This window comes from Lagopus leucura, unplaced genomic scaffold (assembly GCF_019238085.1).
Source record: "Lagopus leucura isolate 7727_CA_CO unplaced genomic scaffold, USGS_WTPT01 Super-Scaffold_100002, whole genome shotgun sequence".
In the NCBI taxonomy this organism is placed as follows: domain Eukaryota; kingdom Metazoa; phylum Chordata; class Aves; order Galliformes; family Phasianidae; genus Lagopus; species Lagopus leucura.
The window spans coordinates 769,968-794,535 of NW_024962263.1; the positions used below are offsets into that span (position 1 = coordinate 769,968).

Sequence of the window (24,568 nt, forward strand, 5' to 3'; positions counted from 1 at the left end):
TTAAATGTTACTGATGATGGTTTTATATGGAGAGACTCTTCTGCTTTAGATGTTGTACAGCCCATAACATAAGTGCTATAAATACTGGATTTCTGAGGAAGTCTAATGGATTAAAAAATGCTTAAATGCACACTACTATGCTGAAGAAACACTGTTTGTTTTGCTTTGTTTGTAGCATCTGTCTTCTTGGAAACCGTACCTTGTCAAAGCGCAGCTTTGATGTCTGTGCCAAATTTACTGAAAGGAATAATGAAACAAAGACCACAAACTTGTGGCTGCTCTTCTGCAATAGTTCTTTGCCTACTGCTATGTGTGATGACTACTTCAGCCTCAATAATGTAACAGAAATTCAAGGGATTCCAGGAATACTGAGTGGAGTTCTAATTGGTAAGTCAGAAAGCACAGTGATCTGTGCTGATTCGGCCTGAAGCTGTGCAGTAATGTAGTATTTTAGCCTGACACTACTCCTTAGTAATAATCTACTTGTGTTGAAAGATTGCTTCCTGGAGTCTACTTCCTTCTTTAACATTTCCGTCTGGTTTTGGAAGCTTAATATGAATTGCTTTCATATGGGGATTGTTAAGGTTTTACGGGCACTCTTTCAAAAGCTATTTTTCTATCACATCAAATTCAGTTATTTCAAAATCCCGTGAGGGAGAACTTCTTTCCAATTTACAGATGGCATGTTGAAAAGTAAAGTCCTGTTGTTTGTCCAACAATGTACAGCATGCCAGTTCAGGAAAAAATAAAGTTTTTCTAGCTATCAGTCTAGCATTTGGACAGGAGACTTTCTACAAAGTGTGTAGAATATCTTATGTTTATGTTTTTATACAATTGTGGCTGCTTTAGGTTTAAACTAATTGCACGGGTTCATAAATTTCATTTTGAACATGTAATAGATAGTATTGTATAGGAACAAATAATGTTTATGAGGATGAGAAGGACATTCTGATTCCTGTCCTCCACGTTCCCTTAAAATAGAATTTGATTATAGAAATATGCAACTCTCTGTAAAGAGAGATAGGGGCACTAAGTAATATTATTACTGCCATAGTAACTCAATTTAAAAGATTAAACATAAAGTGTACAAATACACATTCAGTTCCAGCTGAAATGCAGGCTGCTTTGTGTCTGAATTTTTATATAAACTCACTCAGCTTCCTCAGAATCAAAGATGAAATCCTGCTTTTGACTAAAATGCTTATTGCAAGAACTGTGACTTGAGATTTTATTTACTGTATGCATTTTGTAAGTTACTACATATATCTTTTTTTCTTAAATGTTACGTATCTCTTCTCATGCTACTTTACATTCCCTCCGTATGCTCAGAAAACAGTCTTGTATTCTAAGCTTTGAACAGCTGTGGTTTTTTTTGTAATACAGTACTACTGTATAAAAGTGCATTTCATTTTCCTGATGTCACATGAAGCCAAGATCTCTAACAACCATTATGAGTCTGCTGAAAGCTCAGTGTAAGGGAAAAACTTTCCAGTGTTTGTTGTTTGACACTTACCTATGGATAAATTTCATCAGTTTCTTTACCAGGCTTGGTGACTGAGTAGAAAGTTTTTGCGTAGTTCTTTGCAGGTGGCTTTTGCATTCACCACCTTTGCATTGGAAAGCACAGGTTACATCCTGGTACCATTTCTTGGGGAAGTTTACTGGTGGGTTTCCTGAGCTTTTGGCTTTTCTAAACCTTTGACACTGTCCCCCACTACATCTTCGTGGAGAAGCTGTGTGCCCACGTTTGGCATGGTTTGGATGAGCGTACACTCCGCTGGGTGAAACACTGGCTGGATGGCCGGGTCCAAAGAGTTGTGGTCAATGGAGTTAAATCCAGTTGGCAGCCGGTATCCCCCAGGGCTTGGAACTGGGGCTGCTTCTATTTAACACCTTTATTAATGATCTTGATGAGGGGATTGAGTGCACCCTCAGTAAGTTTGCAGACGACACCAGGTTGGGAGGGAGTGTTGATCTGCCAGGGGGTAGAAAGGCATTACAGAGGGACCTGGACAGAATGGATCAAAGGGCCAAGTATGAGTTTCTGTATGAGTTCTCTGTATGAGTTTCAATAGGGCCAAGTGTCAGGTCCTGCATTTTGGTCACAACAAACCCAGGCAACCCTACAGGCCTGGGGAGGAGTGGCTGGAAAGCTGCCTGATGGAAAGGGACCTTGGTGTGCTGATGGACAGTGGGCTGAACATGAGCCAGCAGTGTGCCCAGGTGGCCAAGAAGGCCAATGGCATCCTGGCTTGGATCAGGAATGGTGTGGTGAGCAGCACCAGGGAAGTCATCCTGCCCCTGGACTCGGCACTGGTGAGGCCTCACCTCGAGTGCTGTGTTCAGTTTTGGGCACCTCAGTACAGAAAGGACACTGAGGTGCTGGAGCAGGTCCAAAGAAGGGCAATAAGGCTGGTGAAGGGCTTGGAGAATATGGCCTGTGAGGAGAGACTGAAGGAACTGGGGCTGTTCAGTCTGGGAAAGAGGAGGCTGAGAGGAGACCTTATTGCTCTCTTCCAATAACTGAAAGGTGCTTACAGCGAGAGTGGGGCTGGTCTCTTCTCACTGGTGACAGGTAACAGGACGAGGGGAAACGGCTTTAAGTTGCACCAGGATAAGTTTAGGCTGGATATTAGGAATCACTTCTTTACAGAAAGTGTTGTTAAGCACTGGAATAGGCTCCCCAGGGAGGTGGTTGAGTCACTATCTCTGGGTGTGTTTAAAACCATTTGGATGTGGTGCTCAGGGACATGATTTAGGGGAGGGTTGTCAGAGTTAGGGTAGTATGGTTAGGTTGTGGTTGGACTTGAAGGTCTTTTCCAACCTGAGCAGTTCTATGATTCTGTGAGCTGTAAAACTGAATATACACTTAATTTTACCTGTTGTTTTTTGTCTTTGAACCACTTTAAAATACATGTGAAATCTTTTATTCCATGTCCATCTTAAGCTTTTTTGCCCAAGGAATCTGTCAGAAACATATGGGAAGTCTAGATGGGCTAAATTCAGAAATCTACTTCAGGTATGTTTCTACCAAGGAACTTAAGTAATTCTGAGGTACAATCTTTCTTTAACAAAAGCTGTGCTAGACTTCCATGGTTCCTCAAAACTCAAAATGAAAACTTATTACATTTGAATTCAGAAGTAATACCTATGTGTGTCTTACTTATATTCCTTGCTGTTGTTGCTGCCAGTTGTTCATTTGCAGATGCTGCTTTCAAGTTGACTCTATGCTTGCCATACTTTAACCCTTGGGTAGCAATGCAGTTTCAGATAAATTAATTTTTAGCAGCACAAGTCCTTTGGTATTCTTGGATAAACACTGTTGTGCTTGCTGAATGTGAACATGAGTTCTGATACGTAATATTAGCTGGAACTCAATGCACAGCAAAGATTTCTCAAATGAACTCTTTCTGCACTGGTGGCTTATTTTTCACTTTGTTCAAAGACTTGCTGTAGTTTGTTTGTACTCTGCATGCTGTAGTTGGGAATTTGGAGGTCTTGCCTCATTTTCTGTTACTCAAATGTTTGCTGAAAATCCTGAATTTCAGTTTTCTTGTTTTCCCTAGCTCTTGCTTTTATGTGTCTTCACCTGTACATTAGTTTGTTCTTCATTTCAATGAAATAACATGTGTAGTTGCTTTGTAGTAATTCATGTTTACCTTTCCTTTTAACCATAACTCTTCTCTTGCTTACAGTTTTTTCTCATGCATGATTCCATTTATTATTATTTCATAGCAGTTATAATAGTTCTTGGGCAAATCTGAATCTTTGGCTCCATAGGAGATTGATTTTGATTCTGAATCTTCATATTGTGTTGAAGGTAACAAAGACTTATTTTAGAATGAGATCTGTGTTTAAGTCCTTACCATCTTTTTGAGGGGCATAATTAACATTTTCCCAAATGTAAACTGTTGGAAGCTACTAGTTTATTGACCTTCGTTATGCAAACATTCGTAGTTTATATCTGGGGGAATGTGGACCATTACCTGTAGTTTGTGTGTGTTGCTTTTGTTTGTTTAAATTTCCTTTGTTCATTGGTCCTCTTCTGGAGTTTGACTAATGGCCATTTGGAATACCTTCAGTGTGAACAGCCAAATCTTGAGCTATTGTCCAAATTTCCTTAATCTGGAGATTAAAAAAAATTTTTTTTTTTCCTTTACTGCTATACTTTTTATGTTTTTTAGAACACTGTAGCTGGTAATACATCCATACATTTGTATAATCTAAGTGGATGTTCTAGAATATGTTAGAATTTAATTCTGTGACTCAGTCTTTAACAGAAGAAAATTTTTTACAGCGTATCCCATATACCACTACTTCTCTACTGGCATCCAATGGAAATGTCCACCAGTTATGACTGTTACTGATGTTATTGCTGCTGTGTCTAAATTTCATAAAGAAGCATTGGGAAATGTCATGCTTTTTATAGATGAAAAGTCATCCAACTTACAAGGGTACTGCACTCTCTCTAATATTCTGAGTCAGAGGCTACAATGGCTATTTTTCCCCCTCCCTTGTAGATAATCTGTGGAGCACCTATTCGGAGAAAGGATCAATAGTTGAGAAAAAAAGTCAGCCATCAATTTCTGGATCAGAAGACATAAAAATGGGTGGACGTCCTTATGTTTTCACAGACATCATGACCTACTTCACAGTGCTTGTAGGGATTTATTTCCCATCTGTAACAGGTAGACTAAAACTTTTTTTCTTGAATGAGAATGTGTGTTTATAGCTGAAGAAAAAAATGTGGTGTGAATATTGATGACACATGGAATTCCTTATCTGTCCAAGTTTTAAGTAATAGATTTTCTGGTGCTAGAGAGACATAGCTGGCTGCTGTTTATTTTAGGGGTTTATAGAACTTAATGGATCAGTTGACAGGCTGTTTTCTACCTCTCACAGAAAAAAGAAACCTCGATGGCTATTCACAGTAAGTTGCAGCTGAATTAAAAGTTTTTATCTTTACAATGTTTTAATCTTCAAATGCATGCAAGAAAACTGTTATGTATTATGTACATTGTACCTTCTTTAAAATTCTGGGTTGTGGGGTTTTTTGGTTTGTTTGTTTGTTTTCTTCTCAGCTTTAACAGTAGACTTTTTTTGATCAAGACTAAAAGCTAGGTTAGTTTCCCTCAGATTTCATTTTACTGAAATTACCAGAAAACTTTTTATTGAAAAATCCCAGATCAAGCAATTTAATATCAAAGAACAAAACAGAATTTTGATTCAAATTTGCAGCACTATTTACTAATAGAATACCAAATGGAGGTGTCTCTTCATATTCTCCACTGTTCTCACTTCTGTATTTCCCTCTTTCTCTCTTTATCAGCACCTCATCATATCCCAGCTTGTAGTTAGGATTTCACTGTGTGGAGTTCAACAATATTTTTGCATTGGAATGTGTTGACCTTAGCTACTGTTTTTTGTCTCTAGTGGTGATAAGGCAATTCTAGGGAAGAATGTTTTTATTCTACTTTTTAACATTGTGTCAGTAAAAATTTTTTGTTCTCTAATTAGGTTAGAGAAACATGAAGGTGTGCCTGTGATCTCATGACCATTCCTTTTGTGCTTCTTATTGCTCCCTTCTTTTTGTTTCATTTTTGTTATTTAGTAGATTTGTTTGCATACCTTACTATGTATGGTCTGCTTAGTAAGAATTTGTACATCTGGTCATGCTGGTAAAAATTCCTAGTCTCATGTTTATAACATCCATCTCCTACGTTTTGCTTTTCTTGTACACTTTCCTGTTCTAAAAATGATCAAGTTTTTACTGAGCCTTCTGGATTTAGTTCCCTCAGAGATAAGTGGTAACACAAATTTATGAATCAAAATAAGGATTGATGCAGTAATATAATAATTTCTGTAGCTTGCTTTTTGGTTATGATACAATAAAAGTTAAATATTCCAGTTCTATTGGTTATTTAAGTGAAGTTAGAATTCACTGGTTTTATGACATACAAATTTCTTTTTCTTTAGGTATTATGGCAGGTTCAAACAGATCTGGTGATCTTAAGGATGCTCAGAAATCTATTCCTACTGGAACAATTTTAGCTATTTCTACTACTTCTTTTATTTGTATCCTTTGTGCTGTGACTTTTTTTTCTAGTCCAAATTCTGTAGGCATGGTATTGATTTTTTTTTTTTTTTTAAGTCATTGAGTAGCCTGAGTATAAAATTAATGAAATCCAACCTGAAAATAAATCTTTTTTATTTATATATATATATATTACATATTTATAAGCATATACATATATTATGTGTTTTATATATATATAACTGTAAAATATATGCACATAGATGGTTAAAATGTCCTGTTTTCTACTAAGGTTTCAAACTCCAGCTTACAGCAAACTCCAAATTACAATTTATTTATAGTTAATCGATAGAGATTTATAGCATATTTCAGTTGGCAGATTGCTTTGTACTCAGTACAGCCACTGAAAATCTTAGAGCTAGGTAACAGCAGTAGAAATTGTTATTTATTCAGTAACTAGAAGACACAAATATCTTTGCATAAGAAATTACATGTTCTGTTTTGTGATGCATGAGCTGTTTGCTTCCAATACATTATAAAACAATTGTGGATCAAATGCAGGACATATGTAAAGAACATAAACTAAACATTTGTAGTATGGGAGAATAATAATAATAAAAGCAAAAACAAAAAAACTGAAGTTAGTTATCATGGACATTTAAGTTTTTCTCTATATAATTATTTATTTACAATTTATCTTCCTTCAGTCTCAATAATAGATCTTTCTTGCATAGTGTTGTTTGGTGCCTGTATAGAAGGTGTGGTATTAAGAGATAAGTAAGTTGCATTCAACTAGTTATTCTATAGGGAGCATGTATGATCATGAGTTTTGTTAATTAGATTTCATTTCATTAATGGCTCTTCTGGGAAACATCCATGTGGAATATTAGAGGAAGCATATAGAGGAAGCATCTGGGATAAATGTTTGTGAAGTGGAACTGTTCCTAATTAAACACTCTTGAGAGACAAAAGCATAGTCGGTATTTGTAGAATTGGCTGAGATGGAGGTAAGTGTGTTTTTATTAGGTCAGGAGAGGTAGTATGCTCCTGAGGAATAAAGATGAAAATTTTTTTTGACACCTGTATGACAAGTGGAGTTCATCAGAAAGAATACAATATACCATCTAGTGGATGCATGACACCTCTTGGTTTTTAAAATGATCACTTTAGGACTCATATTAGGACAGATTTTGCAAGCTGAATGCAGGTAATCTGTCAGAGTCATAGAAGGGTTAGGGTTGAAGGGACCCCAAGGTGCATCAAGTTCCAACCCCCCTGCCACATGCAGGGCCACCAACCTCCACATTTAATACCAGCCCAGGCTGCCCAGGGCCCCATCCAACCTGGCCTTGAACACCTCCAAGGATGGATGGGGCATCCACAGCCTCTCTGGGCAGCTGTTCCAGCACCTCACCACTCTCTGTGAAGAAACTTCCCCCTGACATCCAATCTTAATCCTCCCTCCTTGAGCTTAAAAACATTTCCCCCTTGTCTTACCGCTAACTACCTGAGTAAAAAGTTGATTCCCCTCCTGTTTATAATCCCCTTTTAAGTACTGGAAGGCTGTAATGAGGTCTCCTTGCAGCCTTCTCTTCTGCAGGCTGAAGAAGCCCAACTCTCTCAGCTTGCCTTCATAGGGGAGATGCTCCAGCCCTCTGATTGTATTTGTGGTCTGGACCTTCTCCAACAGCTCCACAGATCTGTTGCTAGAGCAGAATGCATTTGCAGCAAGATGACTGATCCAAGATTGTTGATTCATTTACACAGCTGCCAGTTCATGTTTTTCTGAAGTCTAGCATAAGAATGAAATGTAGCACGATTTGTCTATTTCAAAGTCTGTTTTTCTTTTCATTGTGGGTTGTCATATTTGCAGTGGAAAGAAAAACCTTGTACATTCTTTCACATTTCAAGTTTTCTTAAAAATGGAGCCAAATTCCAGTACTTGTATTAAGAATGAAGATGCAGCTCAGAGAAACATAGCCTGTTTTTCTCCTTTGTATTTAAAGGATGTCTTTTCCTGTCTTCTCATCTACTGAAGATAGTATGTGGCTGTACAAGCTTTAGAATATGCAAGAACTTGAACACTTGTTTACAACTGATCTGATTATTATGTCTCTGAACTTTGTCAAGTAGCTGGTCCAAATAGAGAAGTATTTAACTTTTCTTAGCCTATAGCCTTTTCTTTTCTCTGGTGTTTATTAAAATAAATTAAAAAAAGTGAAGAAGTTATATGCTACCACAGTACCATAGAGCGCATGTTCTTGAAACTGATTTTGGTTACTTGCTTACAAAGCTAAGATGAACTACCAGAGGCTTACTTGTTTTAAAAACAAAATCATTTGGGGAAAAAAAAAAGAAGTTTTTCATTCTTTACCCAACGTGTCCATAAATGAGCATAAAGTCAATTATCTTTAGGAGGAAGAAAAGAGTAAAGAAAGAATCGGTGGCATTGGATTCAGTGCTCAGTGCTGTATTATGGAAGTTCTTCCTTTTTTTTGATACTCCCTTGTTAAAGTTGCTCTTTTGAGTTGCATTGGGTGGCATAATAATCGGAAGACATGAATAACTTGGGATGGTTGTATCCAGTAGTTTCTCTGTATCTCCTTGTCTATATATTAGTATCACACTACTAAAAGTGTGAACGTTAGTTCAACAAATCTGTTTATGCACTGGGCACGCCAGTCTTACATACAGGTGGGACACAGACTTTTTCCTTTTTTTTGGTACTGTTAACCTTGTAAAGTTTGCCAGGGTAGCTAATAGTGACTGTGTCATCTTAAAAGGCAGCATCTAAGCATCTAAGATTGTCCAAAAAGATTGAGATATGAGTTGTGAAGCTATAAAAGAAATTGTTTTAGTGTTTACTGTGGGTTGTTGTTGTTGTTAACTTGTGTTTACTCCTTGCTTTTGTGTTGTTTTTCCCTTCTCAAAGGTTTGGTGAAGCAGTTGATGGAAACCTAGTGGTTGGTACACTGGCCTGGCCTTCTCCATGGGTTATTGTGATTGGTTCATTCTTTTCAACATGTGGTGCTGGTCTCCAAAGTCTGACTGGTGCACCCCGTCTGTTGCAAGCCATTGCAAGAGATGGCATTGTACCATTTATTCAAGTGAGAGAATACTTTTATATATTTCAAGTGTGGCATTTATTTTGTTGACAGAAAAAAAAAAAGAAGCATTATTTCTGCTGTTCTTCCAGAACTAAAAAAAAAAAGATTTGAAGTCAGGACTACTTATTTACAGCAATATAGTAAGTTACTGCAGACCAAAGTTCAGTTATTTCAGTGCAATTTAGTTATTTTTGTCTGTATGTACATACATATATATAAATGTTAGTAGGTCAAGACTGAAAAACTTATGTAAATTGAAATGAGCAAAGAGACAACTAAGCTTTCTGACTCTAGACAGTGCTAATGATTGGTGTTTGTGAACTGAGTTGATTTAAATTCATGATAGAGATGAATATCACTTCTCACATCAGAGATATAGTTCTCACTTTTATTCATTTTTGGAGGCTGAGTGAAGTCAAGAGTAACAATGTAATTCCCTCATATGACTCCATGTATCAAGACTTTTCTTTTTGAGGGATTTGAGACTTGGAAGGTACTTGCAGTTTTGGAGTCATACAACTGTTGCATGGGCAATTAGGAACGAAAGGAGATTAATATGGGGACAACAGTCGGGCACCTTTTAAGAATGAAACAAAGGACTTTCAAATCATAATCAGGAAAAAAGTAACATTTTATTATAAAGAAAAGTAGACTTATCAATGAGTCATGGAATAGAATACAGTCACAAAGGTTGAAAAAGAACCTCCACGATTGTTCTGTCCATGAGAGAAAGCAGAGGGGAAAGGAGAACACAGAATAAAGAACGGATGAAGTGAACAACCTACACATTCGAGAAGAACATAATTATGGAAAGTAGCAGTGAGTGTGTAGTGGTTTTAAGTGTGGAGGGGAACGCAGAATAAACTAGACTCAGTCCTCTCCAAAGAGCATGTATTGATCTAACCACAGACTTGGTGCCTGTTGTGTGTGATATAAAAAATAATGCTTTCAACTGTGTTAGCTTGTTATAGACTAAATGCAACTGATGCATGCAGATTTTAAATTACTTTAGATTATTTCAACAGCAGCTGCTGATATACTTCAATGTAATGTAGTCATTGTTTTTTTTAGTAAACATTTTTTTTCATATTGGAGATAAATGTTTTTACACTCCCCCTTTTTTTTTCAACAATTTTTTTTGTTTGTTTCTTTTCCCTCCTAAATGATGACTGGGTTTGGTTCCAGGTAGTTCACTGTCTGCACTGTGTTTTAAAACACCATAATAAGCAGCTTTTTTCCAATTTTACTTTATGCTTGAATTGAACTAGGTATTCGGACATGGAAAGGCGAATGGAGAACCAACATGGGCTCTGCTCCTCACTGCTGCTATTTGTGAAATAGGAATTCTGATAGCTTCTTTGGACAATGTTGCACCCATTCTTTCAATGTAAGTATGAATTTGTTATTTCATGTTCTTTTACCTTAATAGTATTTTATGTTTGAATTCACTAGGCAATGACTTTTCTCTTTGGAGTAATACCCAATACACCTAGTTTTCTAACGAGTTACACTATCTGATCTTTGAGATAGTCTGAAACAAAAATCTTTTTAAATCACAATTTCTAGGCATAATAAACTTTCCTTGATGGATTTCTTGAATGCTAGCAAAAAGGTTTAACTTTCAATAAATAAATAAATGAACATTTTCCCTACTGAAACAGTTTCATATTTTAGGGTATGAATGGATAACAACTCCGTCTTGGAGGTTTATTGTATTTGTTTTGGGCTGATTTTGGGCTGCATTTGTTTTCTTTTCCTTAATAGGTTTTTCCTGATGTGCTATATGTTTGTAAATCTGGCTTGTGCAGTTCAAACGCTCTTACGAACTCCCAACTGGAGACCTCGTTTCAAGTATTACCACTGGTAGGGGATATTCTTTCATTCAGAATAATTAAAATTGCTTATAGAGCCTTGATTTGTTAATTTTATTGCAGACATTAATCAAAACAGACTTTCTGACTTAATTAATGTTTGAGTGCATGAACAAATTTCTCTAGCAGTAGTATTTATTTTTGTCTGTCTAGAATAGAGTTGTAATTGTGAGCCTGAAAACACGTGACTATTACAGAGGGTCTGGGAAAGGTCTGCAGGGTAAAATGTTAATAATCCAAGAGACATTCTGATTGGGTAAAAATGAAGATGAAATGGAGTATCACTTTTTGTAGAGGGGGCAAAATGGTAAAATATTTTGGGAATGTTGATTTTTTTTTTTCTTTTCATTTTGGTAATGTATATACAAAAAAACAAACCTCTGGGAAAATACCGTAATTAATATACACCAGTTTGTTCTGTAACTGACAGCTATTTTTAAAATATGTCATGCTTTGAGCATGCATTTGGAAATAAAAGTACACAGTGCACAAGTGAATACTTGATGAAGTTGGTAAAGGTCAGTTATACAAAAAGTATTTTTTTTTTAATGGATTAAAGGATGAAGAAGTTCAGAATAAGATTGGGAAAGTTTTTAAATTTTGACCCAATGTTGAAAATGCATCTGATTTTTTTATTAGCTGATTCTATAGAGAAATTTTAGTGCCAAAATGCTTTAAAGACTAGAACCTTTTGGAGACGAACAGGCCTGATTCTAGTATGGAAGAGGGTTTTTTTTTTTTTTCCCACTTTAAATGGTAAGGAGGAAGTAAAATGCTATATTTTCATCCCTGAAATATCTTTTTGGGCATTCTCAGTAAATGCTTACTAGTTTGTCGCCTAATTCCCAAAATATTTCAATGCTGGTTTTCAAGTCTTATCACTTCCACATCAAGAAGAAAGTGGGGAATTGTCTTATGATTGGTTGGTTGTTTTGCTTTGTTTTTAAAGCACCTGCTCTCACAAATAATGGGATTGTGTGAGAAATATTAGGAAGTACAAAGCATAGAATCTAATGCAGATGGGAGGGTACCAAGAATAGGATGGACCATGGTAAGGAAGGAAAAGCAGAGTTGTAAAATTTGGCAACAGTTTTCCTCCTATCCTACATTTTCCCAATGAGCCAACTGACTTACTGTGTGAATACATAATCATTTTTTTTTTTTTAAGAAAAAGCAAGTGTCAAAATGCTTGTTCAGAAGTGGGATGGGACTATTTTTTAAGTGAAACCAGTATCTTCAGTTGGCTGAAATTATGAAAGAGCAGCTGAAAAATATATTTAGACTGATGTACTCAGAAAAGAAGATAGCATTTCTTTGAAATGAAACTGGATGCATTTGGTCTCAGTACTTGCATGATAATAAAAAAGCAAACTAAAGGAACCAAACAAAACTTGTTTCTGCCTTCCTTGTCAGTACAGCGAAAGCAAGTTCTGACTTTGAAAGCAGGTGTTTGAAATTCAAGTATCTAACTAAATGTAACCAGAAAACTGCCTGGTTCTGAGCTGAGCTACATCTGTCTGAATTATAGTGGAAGCAAAGCAGGCACATAAACTTCAGTGTGGACATGCTTCTATGACTTTTCTAGCTCAGTCATTCTTGAGAGCCTTTGAAAGACAAGCCTTAAACAAGAGACATATCACAATGTAAGTGGAAAAATAATTTGTGAGTCAAAATTAATTTAAATTAATCAACTGTTTTTGCTCTAAGTAACATAATGTCCTTCGGATTGCTTGAGAAATTTCAACCAATCCATAGTAAGTGATGACAAAATGATTTGAAACTGATCCTACTTGGAGGGAATGGTAAGAGTTTCAGAACTGATAAGTGTATTAAATTTATTATGTGTAGTTCAATTGCATTTGTTTCACACAAAAGACTTCAGAATGTAATTTTTTATAAACTAAAGTTGTGAAGGTGTATTTTTACTTATACTTACCTATGAATTCACATTGGAAGGTAAGGAGAGGTCTTCTGGGGAGTTAAGTAAGAAATTGACTGTAGAATATATGCATGCCTATTTAAAAAATGGAAAAAATGGTTTCTTTTAGGACTCTTTCATTCCTGGGAATGAGTTTATGTCTTGCCTTGATGTTCATTTGCTCTTGGTACTATGCTTTGATTGCCATGCTAATCGCAGGATGTATATACAAATACATAGAATATAGAGGGTAAGACCAAATATCTTATTTATTCTATATTTAATATATTTAATATTCAGCAAAAAGATTTTTGTTATATAAAATATGTACAACTGAAGCAATAGAACTAAGAATATTCTTTGAAACAAGGTAAGATTCCATCTACATTAAAGGTTACAAGTCTGAAAATTCTTACTTCTCTGGAAGCTCAGTTCCAAAACACTCAGTAAATATAACTAATCAAAATAAGAAGCAATATAGCTGGGAAATATTAATTTAAACAAATATTGTGGTGTTAAATTCGGTAGTAGAGGTACATCACAGTTCTGGGCTCCCCAGTTCAAAAAAGACAGGGATCTCCTAGAAGGAATCCAGCAGAGGGCTGCAAAGATGATTCAGGGAGCATCTCCCTTTTGATGAAAGGCTGAGTAACCTGGGTCTGTTCAGCCTGGGGAAAGAAAGACTGAGAGGGGATCTGATTCATGTTTATAAACATCTACAGGGAGATGGGCAGCAAGTGGATGAGGCCAGGCTCTTTTCAGTGGTGTGCAGTGATAGGATGAGGAGCAATGGCCTAAAACTTGAACGTAGTAAGTTCCATGTAAGCATGTGGAAGAATGGAGCATGGAACAGGTTGCCCAGAGGATTTGTGGACTCTCCTTCTATGGAGATATTCAGATCTGTCTAGGTGCCTGTGTTTGCAACCCACTATAGGCTACCTGCTTTAGCAGGGGGGTTGGATTCAATGATCTCTTGAGGTCCCTTCCAACCTCTTCTGTGATTCTGTGATCATCTTTTGGCACCAAGCAGCAACTAATACAAAAATATAGTGAACTTCTGTGAAAGTGGTAAAACTCTGCTCTTTTGTGTCAACTTCAGCACTTTTTAGAATGGATCGCAATTAAGCCAGAACACCCACTGAAAATGATTTATTTTTTAAGGCCTAGATAATCTTTAATTTGCAATATACTTTTAGAGCCACACCTGTCAGAAATGCAAGGAGGTAGGGGAGTTAAAGAGCATATTCAATTCATTAAATAAACACATACATAAAATTTAGAGGCAATCTTGATCAGTGTGTACATTTTCCATTACCAAGGAAACGACATCTGGTGACAAAAGATGCTAGCCAAGAAAAAGACCAAGACCAGAAAATTGAAATGAGTCTAGGTATTTTGATAAGTAATGAAGCACAAATGTTTGTAGATCAACTGATGTAAACTACTCCATATTGTAGATTCTCCATCTTTTCATATCACTATCTGCAGAATAAATGTTCACCTGGAGAGGATTTTCCTGGATTGTACATAGGTCACTCTGAAAGTAATGCCTCCTATTTATTTCTATGAAAACTACAACAGATAAAAAGAGCACAGTGACACTATTTGATAAAGCAAATTCTCAGCTACAAAATACCGTATTTCAGTGTAGTCACTACCACTAGTTATGTATTTTTGCCAGCAGTGAACAAGAGCCTGCATGCCATGCTCGTAAAAATCTGTGTGGCTATCTGGAACATGGTTTGTCTTTCACATCATTGCCATCACTGCTGAAGTGTACCATCCAGCACCTCACTGTGTAAACATCCAGTATTTGGTCTTCATAAACATCTGCAAGAATTAAGGAATGTCAGTGAGGGCAATTTTTTCTGCATGGAGAAATTCAATTCCACACATTTGATTCACATGCTCATCTACATCAGATGTCATTTTGTCAGACTTCCCCTCTGCTGCAATCTGTTGCACAACAACAGAATGTAACAGAATACTCAGGGAAGGTTCAGACTCTGCTGCCATACCACCAACATCCATTAGCCTCCGACATCGTGGGCTGATGTAACAAAAAGGAGGCGTTACTTTTGAAGCAGCCCTCCTAACAGCTCCTTGTTATTAGATTCAACAGGAAATTTCTCTTGTCTGTTTTACCTTGTCCAATGAAATGATCAGTTCTGCTGATGTGTGTCTATTGGTATATTCATATGTAACATTGTACATACATCCACATTCATACACAGACTCTAGAAATGTTGAAACGTGGCTGCTGCATCTACCCTGTGGAATGATTCCATTTTGGTCAAACTCAGTCTCTGCCTTTATAAATGCAGAGTCTGATTTTTGTGGGAGGAGTGAGGGAGAATAGACCTTGAAGCATCCTAAAAATTGTTATCTAGACAAAAAAAAAAAAAAGAGTTTTAATTATTGGGTAACTGAGTAAAAGAAACTTTCTGTGTATCTGTCAGTGCACATTATAGTTGCCACCTTGTTCTCTAAGGTAAATTTTGACTTTTAGTACCTAAATTTTGAAAGAGGTCTAGAAATAACAAAGGAAGGTGAGAATTCATGAAAGGAAATAGGGAGGCATGGGTGAGATGAGAAATGGAGTGGGGCAGAGAGGAAAGGAGGGAGAAGGAAGATCGATCTAGCCAAAGTAGCATTTCCATAAAAGAGTGTAATTGCAACATTAGCCTAACATTTCTGTCCTTTGTCACCTGGAATAGTTTTGCATTGGGATGAAGAGAGATCAAAAATGTAAAGGTGGAAAGTGTTTGGGGAAGAAGGATGAAGATCTAGGTTTCTCTGGAAGGAGCTGAGAAAGAAAGGAAATAGAGAAGGTAGTAGGGATATGGGGAGAAGGTAGAACACTAGTACATAGGAAATAAAATCTTGCTTATTCTAATGCTTGAAAGCAACTTAGGAGGCTCCCATTATTACAAACTAAAACCTTTTATGTATAACATAAACCATAATAAATATTTAAAAATATTATAAACAGATTTCTTGAAAGGACCTGGGATATAAATCTGCAGTATGAGATTTTTGTTAAGCCTTCATATTTAAAAAAAAAAAAAGAGGGGGGAGACACAACTTATTTTTGATACTTTTTACCTTTCACATGGGAAAATATTCTTAATTTGTATAAATAAAGTGCACCATGTTAATTAAATCTCTTCTGCATACCAAAGAGCGGAAAAAGAGTGGGGTGATGGAATACGAGGACTCTCTTTGAATGCAGCTCGCTATGCTTTGCTTCGTGTTGAAGATGGTCCTCCTCACACCAAAAACTGGAGGTAAAAGTCCTGTGCCGTCTGAGTTTACACATAATTCACACATAAGGCTGAAGCTATTGGGAACACTACTGGTAATGCTAATGACCAAAGTGAAAGTCAACATTAAATTCACGTTTTAACTTGAGTGTGGAATAGATATAGTTACAATTCTGTAATTTCACTGTAAAGGAATATTATTTATGAGTAGCACGTAATCAGCCTTGCAGATTGCTGATTACATGGATAAAATTGAACTGACATCCATGCATTGTTGACATGGCTTTCTAAAATGCAGAATATTGTTTAATTAGAGGTTTCCAGATTCAAAGCAAGTTACCTTTGATCCTAGAGTATCTGTGAAAAACATGTGCTGCAAGTGCATAAGGCTCTTTTGCTTTTATATGTCATTCCCTGTGAAAATGTCCTGGTTTCAACTGAAACAGTGTTAATAGCACAGCACTGTTTCGGGTATTGCTGAGTAACGGATGCATGTCTGCAGCCAGACCAGGTCACTTGGCAGGGAAGAGCTAATGCCTTTATGGTGTGCAGCAGAACTAGCCTGAGGACACCTGGCCTGAGTTAGTTAAGAGGCTATTCCATACCACGTGGCCTCATGGGGAAGGCTGTAAAGCTGTGAGAAGCAGGCCAGGTCCCTGTGTAGGATTAGCTGGGCGTAGCTCGAAGGGTGGTGAGACTTTGCTTTGTTAGAGGGGTGACAGTGGTAAGTATTGTTAGCTAGGTGTTGTTCAGTGGGTGGTGAGTAATTTCTTTGTGTATATATATATATATATATATATATGTATGTATTGTTATCATCACATTTTTATTTCTGTTTCCCTTTTTTTGTCTTAGTTTATCTCAACCAACAAGTTCTGTTTTGTTTCCTGTTCTGTCCCTTGTCCTATTTGGAAGGGAACAGAATGCTGTGTGGTGCTTAGCTGCCTGCCAGGTTAAACCTCAACAGAAATATGTTGTGAAAACTTACAGAGGAATCATTATTTCTAGAACTGCTGTTACTGTAAAGTGATCAATCAAGAAACTCTCTGAGACTCACTATGGAGTGTTAGAAAGTAGGCATTCTTTAATACCAGTGCTGGATGCATGGGATACTGTCCTCCTATCGCATGTACCTTGCACAAAAAGGTCTTCAATTTATATACATGCAGAGGTCTTCCCAGACGTACGTACATATTCCATACAAAGTTGTTGAACCTCCCTTATCTGTTCAGTACAAAACCAGACCCTTCCCATTATCTGAACAAGCTGCAAGGTTGTCCATTAAGGGACTTAACAAGCTGCAACTTGTATCAGAACTTTTTAATACCTATTATAATGTAAGGCAGATTTCATTTAATAGCAGCACTTCTGAGAGTAGTTAGGTCTCATTAACACAAAATTTTACATTTGGAGCTTTTTTGTATCTAATGGGAGTAAGTGCCCATTGCTATTTTTCCAGTTAATTCCTTTTACTTGTTAAACTATCAATTTCCTTTAAGCCAACACAAAGAATGACTTAAGGTTTAAAAACAAATGCATTTTTACACATTGTCACTCTTAATTTATGCAGCAAAAATTAACTCTTTAATCAGTGAAACACACGAAAAAAGAAACTATCACAAGTTGTGATTTCACCCCTGTGGAAGCAATGGTCTTCTGCCCTTCAGTGCAGCAGTATTATTTTATCTTTAGTTGTGGAGCTGTTAAACATGAGCAGCTTCTATAGCATGTGTGAGCCACTAGTCTTTATACTTTGTGTGAACTGACAAGCACTGACAACCATTAGTGCAATGTGACAATGCTTCCATTAAATGTCTGCCATCACTTCAGTTCCAGATGACTTATTCTCTTGTTTTGTTAAGATAATTGCTAGAACAAGACTTCCTTCCGTATTAAAATCTGATGTTGAGGAGGGAAGTACATTCAATTTCTCTTGCAGCTCTTTTGAACTTTTGGTAATTAGAGGAAAATCCTAGATTCAGTTTGGGGAAAGTATGCAAATTATACTCTATATACTATATATTGAATAAAGGAAACGGAATGCAACCACATTTAGCATGGAGGCTAAATTGAACTTGTGGTGCTATCAGTGCAGTCAAGGGTATGACTATCTTTAGGAAGGACCTAGTCAGGTGTAGGAATGAGTCAATGTGAACATCTTGAAAATCCAGGACAAGTTCAAAGTCATGTCCATGGGACATCTTTTCCTAGTGCAGTGGTACAGCATGGGAATGATGCAAAAGGATCTGTTGTTTCCAGTGCGCAGTAAACAATCAATATGACTTGGCATAAGCAAATATTCCTCTTTACTCAGCACTCTTCAGAGTACACGTGGAATATTTCACCCCATTTTAGGCACCCCAGCATCAACCAGACATCAGTAAGCTGTGTCATGTTCAGCAGAGGACTAACAGGATGGTTGGGGCACTGGAGCACATCCCTTGAAAGGAAAGGCTGAGGCAACTCGTCTTACACAGCTTGAAGGAGGCTTAAGTGGAACCAAAAACTAGTGTAAATAGCTATACGTATCCAGTCCCCAGGAGATGTTGTGGAGCAAGATCCTTTACAGCACTATATGGTGTGAGAATAAGAGAAAGCGATATAATGGGAAGAGGTGGTAGAATCTCTGCCATGAAAGTTTTCAAGATCCAACGGGACCAAGACCTAAACACTCTGGAGTACAATTCAGTATTTAACTGCTTCAAGCAGCAGGTTGCACGAGAAAACCTCCAGGGGGTGATAATTCGGCTTCAACAATTTTCTTGGTGGTACTGGTTTGGTTTGGATTTTTTTCAGGTTACTCGTGTACCTGAATTGTGGCAGCCACTGCTCATTGTGATTTTTTTTTCTTACTTGATGTTTACTACTTTTGCATTAAGCACTAAATCTGCACTTTATTACTTGTTAATTCTACTTTTTCAGTTCTTTACCACTTCTGTGTATGTATGCGTCACATGTAATTTTTTTTTTTTTTGGCAGACCCCAACTTCTGGTCTTGTTAAATTTGGATTGCGAACAGTTGGTGAAGCATCCGCGATTGCTTTCTTTCACTTCTCAGCTGAAAGCTGGTAAAGGGCTGACTATTGTGGGATCTGTGCTTCAAGGAACCTACTTGGATAGATGTGTAGAAACTCAGAAAGCCGAAGAGGTGTGTAAAAGTCAGCTTACAAGCCTTCTGTAAATTCTATTAGTATTTAAATATCGAATCTGATATTCTGAATTCAGGTACAGTTTAAAAAAAAGCCTTTTATAAAAATGTTTTGATTGATCTGTTTGCGTATTTAAATTTAAAAGTTTGCTCTACTGTAACAAAATGTCTTTCAAAATTTCCCAACGAGTCAATACTGATGCTGCTTAATTTTTCTCAGCATTGAGGGCCAGACGGGCTCAATTTATTTTATATTCTTGTAAAATCTGGGTGATATATTTCTAAAAAAACACTCCATAAGAAAATTGATTTATTCATTTAAGAAATGCAGACGTTGGCATTATTTCAACTGTGTGGAAAAAACCTAAAAACATCTGAACTCCAAGATTTTAAATCTGTCACTGGAATGAAAACTGGAAATTAATACAGAAATTCTGAAGATCTGTTTCAGAATCCACTGATCAACTTTGATTTTCAGTGCCAAGCAAGCGTACATTGCTGTTCTATCTAAATCAACTTGTTTACTACTTTGTATACCCCAGTAGTTCCAGTGTTGATGCTTTGGTAATGATATGGATGTACAGTTGCTTATCTATGCACAGCTCTCCTACTCCTTTACAGAGCACAGTGAAACATTTTAAGAAAATACCATGTAGGCTTTAGCTGTTATGTCTTTCAGAATGGTTAATGGCAATGAGAAGCAGTTGAAATGTCTGCTGTTTCGATTGAAGAATTTTTCAACTCTATGTAAAGATTCCTGTGAATTATTCAGACCTGATATCTCAAAAATAGATCCAAGAGCTGGAAATGAATTTAAGGGAAACCTAATCCCCATGATCCTCTGAGAAGTTAGACCTGCTGGTGTCGAAGTCAGCTGTTGCTTTTAGGATAGAATTGAAGACATTTCAAAGGATGGAGTGTCTGAAGGGCTTACTGATTTTTGGAAATTTTCTGCTAGAAAATAGTGTTTCTAGAAGACTTGTGGAAAACCTTTTTTTTTTCTTTTTCAAGAGAAATGAGAAAAACCAAGCATTTAAACTGATACAGCCCTACAAATACTGTTTGGACAGGCAGATTTGTTAGCTTTACTTTCAATTTCTTTGAAGATTTTTTTCTACATAGAACAAAATTTCTCATGTGAAACACACTAAGCTTGCACCAGGCGTTCTGTAATCAAATGTCTCCCTACTGGTGTTTTATAGGGTTCTCTTGGAATTGCACTTTTTGAGTGGGAGTCTTTGTGTGGTCAGGCATAGGACTTAAGAGCAGATAATTGTCTTGCTTTTTAAACAACAGTTCTTTTGTCTGGCCTTCTGGCCTCCAGTTGTCATGGGGAAGGAGAGATGGAGATACGCTTAAAGAACAGCACACAGGGAACTGGATGAGAACTTTTACACAGTGAGACAGTTACGAGTTTGCAGCTATGAAATGAGGAGTATGAAGGGGTCAGGAGTTGTTAGGATTAAGCTCTCCTTCATTGAGAAGAAAACAGAAACAAGATGGTAAGTTAGGGATAACCTTTTCGAGGAGACTGTGGTCAGAGTGAACTGCATGGTAATGGTCTGGTCAAATGCAGAGCAGAATTGATAGTTCTCAGCATTCTTAGTTTCTGACAAAACATCCAAGCCAGTGAGCAAACCTAGTGATTCAATCTGTTTTACAGGCTGCTTCAGCTCAAAGAATATAGGAATGTTTTAGTGCTATTGCATCTGCTGGTTGTTATTTTGTGAACCTAAAAATCTATTCCTTTGAACCTCTGAATGATTTCCCTAAAAAACAAACAACAACAAACCTGAGTATTTTGATGCTTGCCAAAATTCCAAGTTTTATTGGTTCAGTGTTTTCTTTGGAAACTGTGCTGAACTTCCATGCAAATCATTAATGATGGGATTTTCAAAGTCGTGCTGTTGGGGAGCGTGGGTAATGCCAAAACTGTTTCCTGCTCAACCTTGATACTGTTTTGAATGGTGTTTACAAATTGTTTGGTTATGTGTCTATGTCAGTGTTTAAATGAAGGAGAGCCATACTGAAATCAAGGGCTGTGGGATTTAAATACAGTCAGTTTTTGTCATTATTCAGCCAGTGATTCTGATAGTCTGCACATCTCTTTTTTCCATGTTGGGAGCGGATAAATACAGAATCAGCCTCTCAGTATCAGAGCTCTCAAGGACTCCTGAAGTCTTTGGCATCCCATTTCCCAAACCCTTCCGATTCCAAAGGAAAGGATCTGCAATCCCATAAAAATGGTTTTTTATCAATCAATAAAGTTTTGGCTTCACCAGAAGCAATATTTATTAGCTTTATAAATAAATAAATAAAGCTTTGTCAATATGTTTTTATTCATATCTTCTTTGGAAGAAAAAGACTAATAACAAATGAAAACCCTCTGGTGTCTTATGTAGTGTTATTTGAGGCTTCAATTGTAGGATCAGTTCACTGCCAGGGAATTAGAGTGGTATCTTGTTGGTTGTACGTTAGTATCTAAAGTTTTGCTTATATTTGCTGTTACTCTTCATGGTATTTATTATCTGTGTTGATGACTGTATTTCCTCATGTGTAATCTTCCTTTTCCACAGAATGTTAAAGCTTTAATGGGAGTCGAAAAGACTAAAGGATTTTGCCAGATTGTGGTATCTCCTAGTTTCAGAGATGGAATATCACATTTAATTCAGTCAGCTGGCCTAGGAGGAATGAAACACAATACAGTTTTGATGGCATGGCCACAGTCCTGGAAGCAGACAGAAAATCACTTCTCTTGGAAAAATTTTGTTGGTATTTGTTTTTTATTTTCTCTTACATGATTGTAAGACAACTATATGACTGATGTATGACTGATTTCCTTTGCGGGGGAAAAAAGATGTGAAGCTGAATATCCAGTTGACATTCAGTACTTCCTGAATTCTGACTTAATGTGGAGTGGGTTTTCTCAGTCCTCAGTCTCTTTAACTATTGATTTCTCTTTTCCTCTTAAGCAGATTAGCCACTAAACTCAGCTGGATTTAAGCTTTTGAATTTAAAACAAACATTGTGAATGAAAACTAGAAGTTCTTGATCAAATGTCTTATTTTCCCCTGCAGACACTGTACGAGAAACAACTGCAGCTCAGCAAGCTTTATTGGTGGCTAAAAACATCGACTTGTTTCCAACAAATCAAGAACGTTTTACTGAAGGAAACATAGACATCTGGTGGATTGTTCATGATGGTGGAATGTTGATGTTGCTGCCTTTTCTTCTTCGTCAACACAAGGCAAGTACAATAAGAAACAGCTTGGATTCCATTTTCTTATAGCAGGTCTTCATAAAGCTCTCCAATGAAATATGCTCAGAGTCTGCAATCATTGTAATATGAACAGATAAAAATAAACTATTTTTGGCTAGGTTTGGAGAAAATGTAAGATGCGTATCTTCACGGTTGCTCAAATGGATGATAACAGCATCCAAATGAAGAAAGATCTTCAGATGTTCTTGTACCATCTTCGCCTCAATGCTGAAGTGGAAGTTGTTGAAATGGTATGTTACTACATTTTTTTTAATAAAGCTGAAATTAGGACTAAACTTGGAAACCGAGCATGTTAGCCCAAATACAGTGCTGCAAGAAATGCAAGACTTCAGTCCCACCAAGAAAAAGAAGTTGCTTTGTAACACAGTGCTATCATACCATGCTGCAATGCCAGATGTGGTAGTGAGTTTAATGGTGTGTCAATTAGAGGTGAGTAATTTTGATATGCATTAATACTTACTTTATGAAGATTGGTCTGTAGATAAGAGTTCATTCAAGAGGGCAAAAGCCTGAATTACTGGTAATTGTTGATGTGACTAACATATGTTTCTCCAGCTGATGTACAAATGTATCTCTAGAATAAAAAATCTCTGGCCTCTGTGGCACTGCCAGTCTCTTTGGCAATGAACAACAAGACTACATAGATATGGATTCACAGTTCAAATTGTGATAAATTGAATTTCATAACTTCCTTCCTTCTTTTTTAAACACTGGTTATAACCTGATAAAAAGAAAGAGGTAAAGCTGTAACCTGCACACTCATCTGGCAAATAAGGAGAAGTGTGATTTCATTTCCATTGCTAAGACTAAACATATCTTCTACGCCCTCATCTGAAGTGTAGTGAAGGGGTTGTGGGAGTGAGTTGCTCCTCCCAGGACCTGGTGTTCTTAGGAGCTTTTTGAGCCGCGTACCTCTCAAAAATGTTTATCATGCCATAAAACAAATATAGACTGTTACAAGAATTGCTTAACATAAATAAGTGTGGCATGCACAGGTGAAAGAAGCTTGAAAGATTGAGTGCCATTAAAAGACTCCCTTAGTTACATTTAAAGCAGATGGGAAGCACATATAGGAAGCACAATGTATTTCTTTCTTATCTTGCCTGTATTTAAGCACAGGAATCTTCCAAATTATAAGAAATACTTTAAATGTCATTGACATTAGTAAGAGCTCTAGGTTATGTTTTAGATTTAGATCTGAGAATCACAGAATGGCTTGGATTGAAAGGGCCCTTTAAGATCGTGTAGCCCCAATCCACCTGCTGTAGGTCAGGACATCCATTAACCAGGTTGCACAAAGCCCTATCCAGTCTGGCCTTGAACACAGGGTAGGGGCATCCACAGCATCTCCAGTGTCTCACCACCCTCACAGCAAAGAATTTCTTCCTAATATCTGGTCTAAATCTACCCTCTTCCAGTTTAAAGCCATTTCCCCTTGTCCTGTCACTACGTGCCCTTGGAACAAGTCCCTCCTCAGCTTTCCTGTAGGCCCTCTTCAGGTACTGGAAGGCTGCCATAAGGTCCTCTGAAGCCTTCTCTAGGCTAAAGAGCCCCACCTCCCTCATCCTGTCCTCATAGGAAAGGTGCTTCAGCCCTCATCTTCATGGCCCTCCTCAGGACCCGCTCCAGCAGCTTGTTGTGCTTACGTGTTGTCGGCCCCAGAGCTGGACTCCAGGTGGAATATATGCTGAAATTGCTTCATTAGTGCTTCTTTTTGAACAGTTCTCACTGGAGAAAGGACAGTGTGTTATGTTGTAGCTCTAGACTGTTTTCAAAGACACCATTATGCAAACATCCTCTGGAGTCTGCGGTGCAGGTAGTTTAAACGAACAGCTACCTTACCTGCTTCTGCAGTTATATTGGAACAGAACAGTGGAAAGTCTGTCATGTGAATCTCAAATTCAGCTGATACTACATTGCTGTTAGTATTGTATAATAGTTAATGGT

The 24,568-nt window shown here is 37.2% G+C and overlaps 1 protein-coding gene across 1 annotated transcript in view; it reads left to right on the top strand.

Moving 5' to 3' along the window:
* SLC12A7 (solute carrier family 12 member 7) overlaps positions 1-24,568 on the top strand; it is a 69,849-nt gene that overhangs the window by 32,736 nt on the left and 12,545 nt on the right. The window contains exons 8-20 of the mRNA XM_042869507.1: positions 176-387; positions 4,521-4,688; positions 5,977-6,075; positions 6,754-6,811; positions 8,967-9,141; positions 10,410-10,528; positions 10,906-11,004; positions 13,061-13,180; positions 16,113-16,217; positions 19,173-19,341; positions 21,918-22,113; positions 22,419-22,588; positions 22,720-22,851. Of these exons, the coding sequence (XP_042725441.1) occupies positions 176-387; positions 4,521-4,688; positions 5,977-6,075; positions 6,754-6,811; positions 8,967-9,141; positions 10,410-10,528; positions 10,906-11,004; positions 13,061-13,180; positions 16,113-16,217; positions 19,173-19,341; positions 21,918-22,113; positions 22,419-22,588; positions 22,720-22,851 (1,822 nt within the window). The remainder of the gene's footprint in view (positions 1-175; positions 388-4,520; positions 4,689-5,976; positions 6,076-6,753; positions 6,812-8,966; positions 9,142-10,409; positions 10,529-10,905; positions 11,005-13,060; positions 13,181-16,112; positions 16,218-19,172; positions 19,342-21,917; positions 22,114-22,418; positions 22,589-22,719; positions 22,852-24,568) is intronic.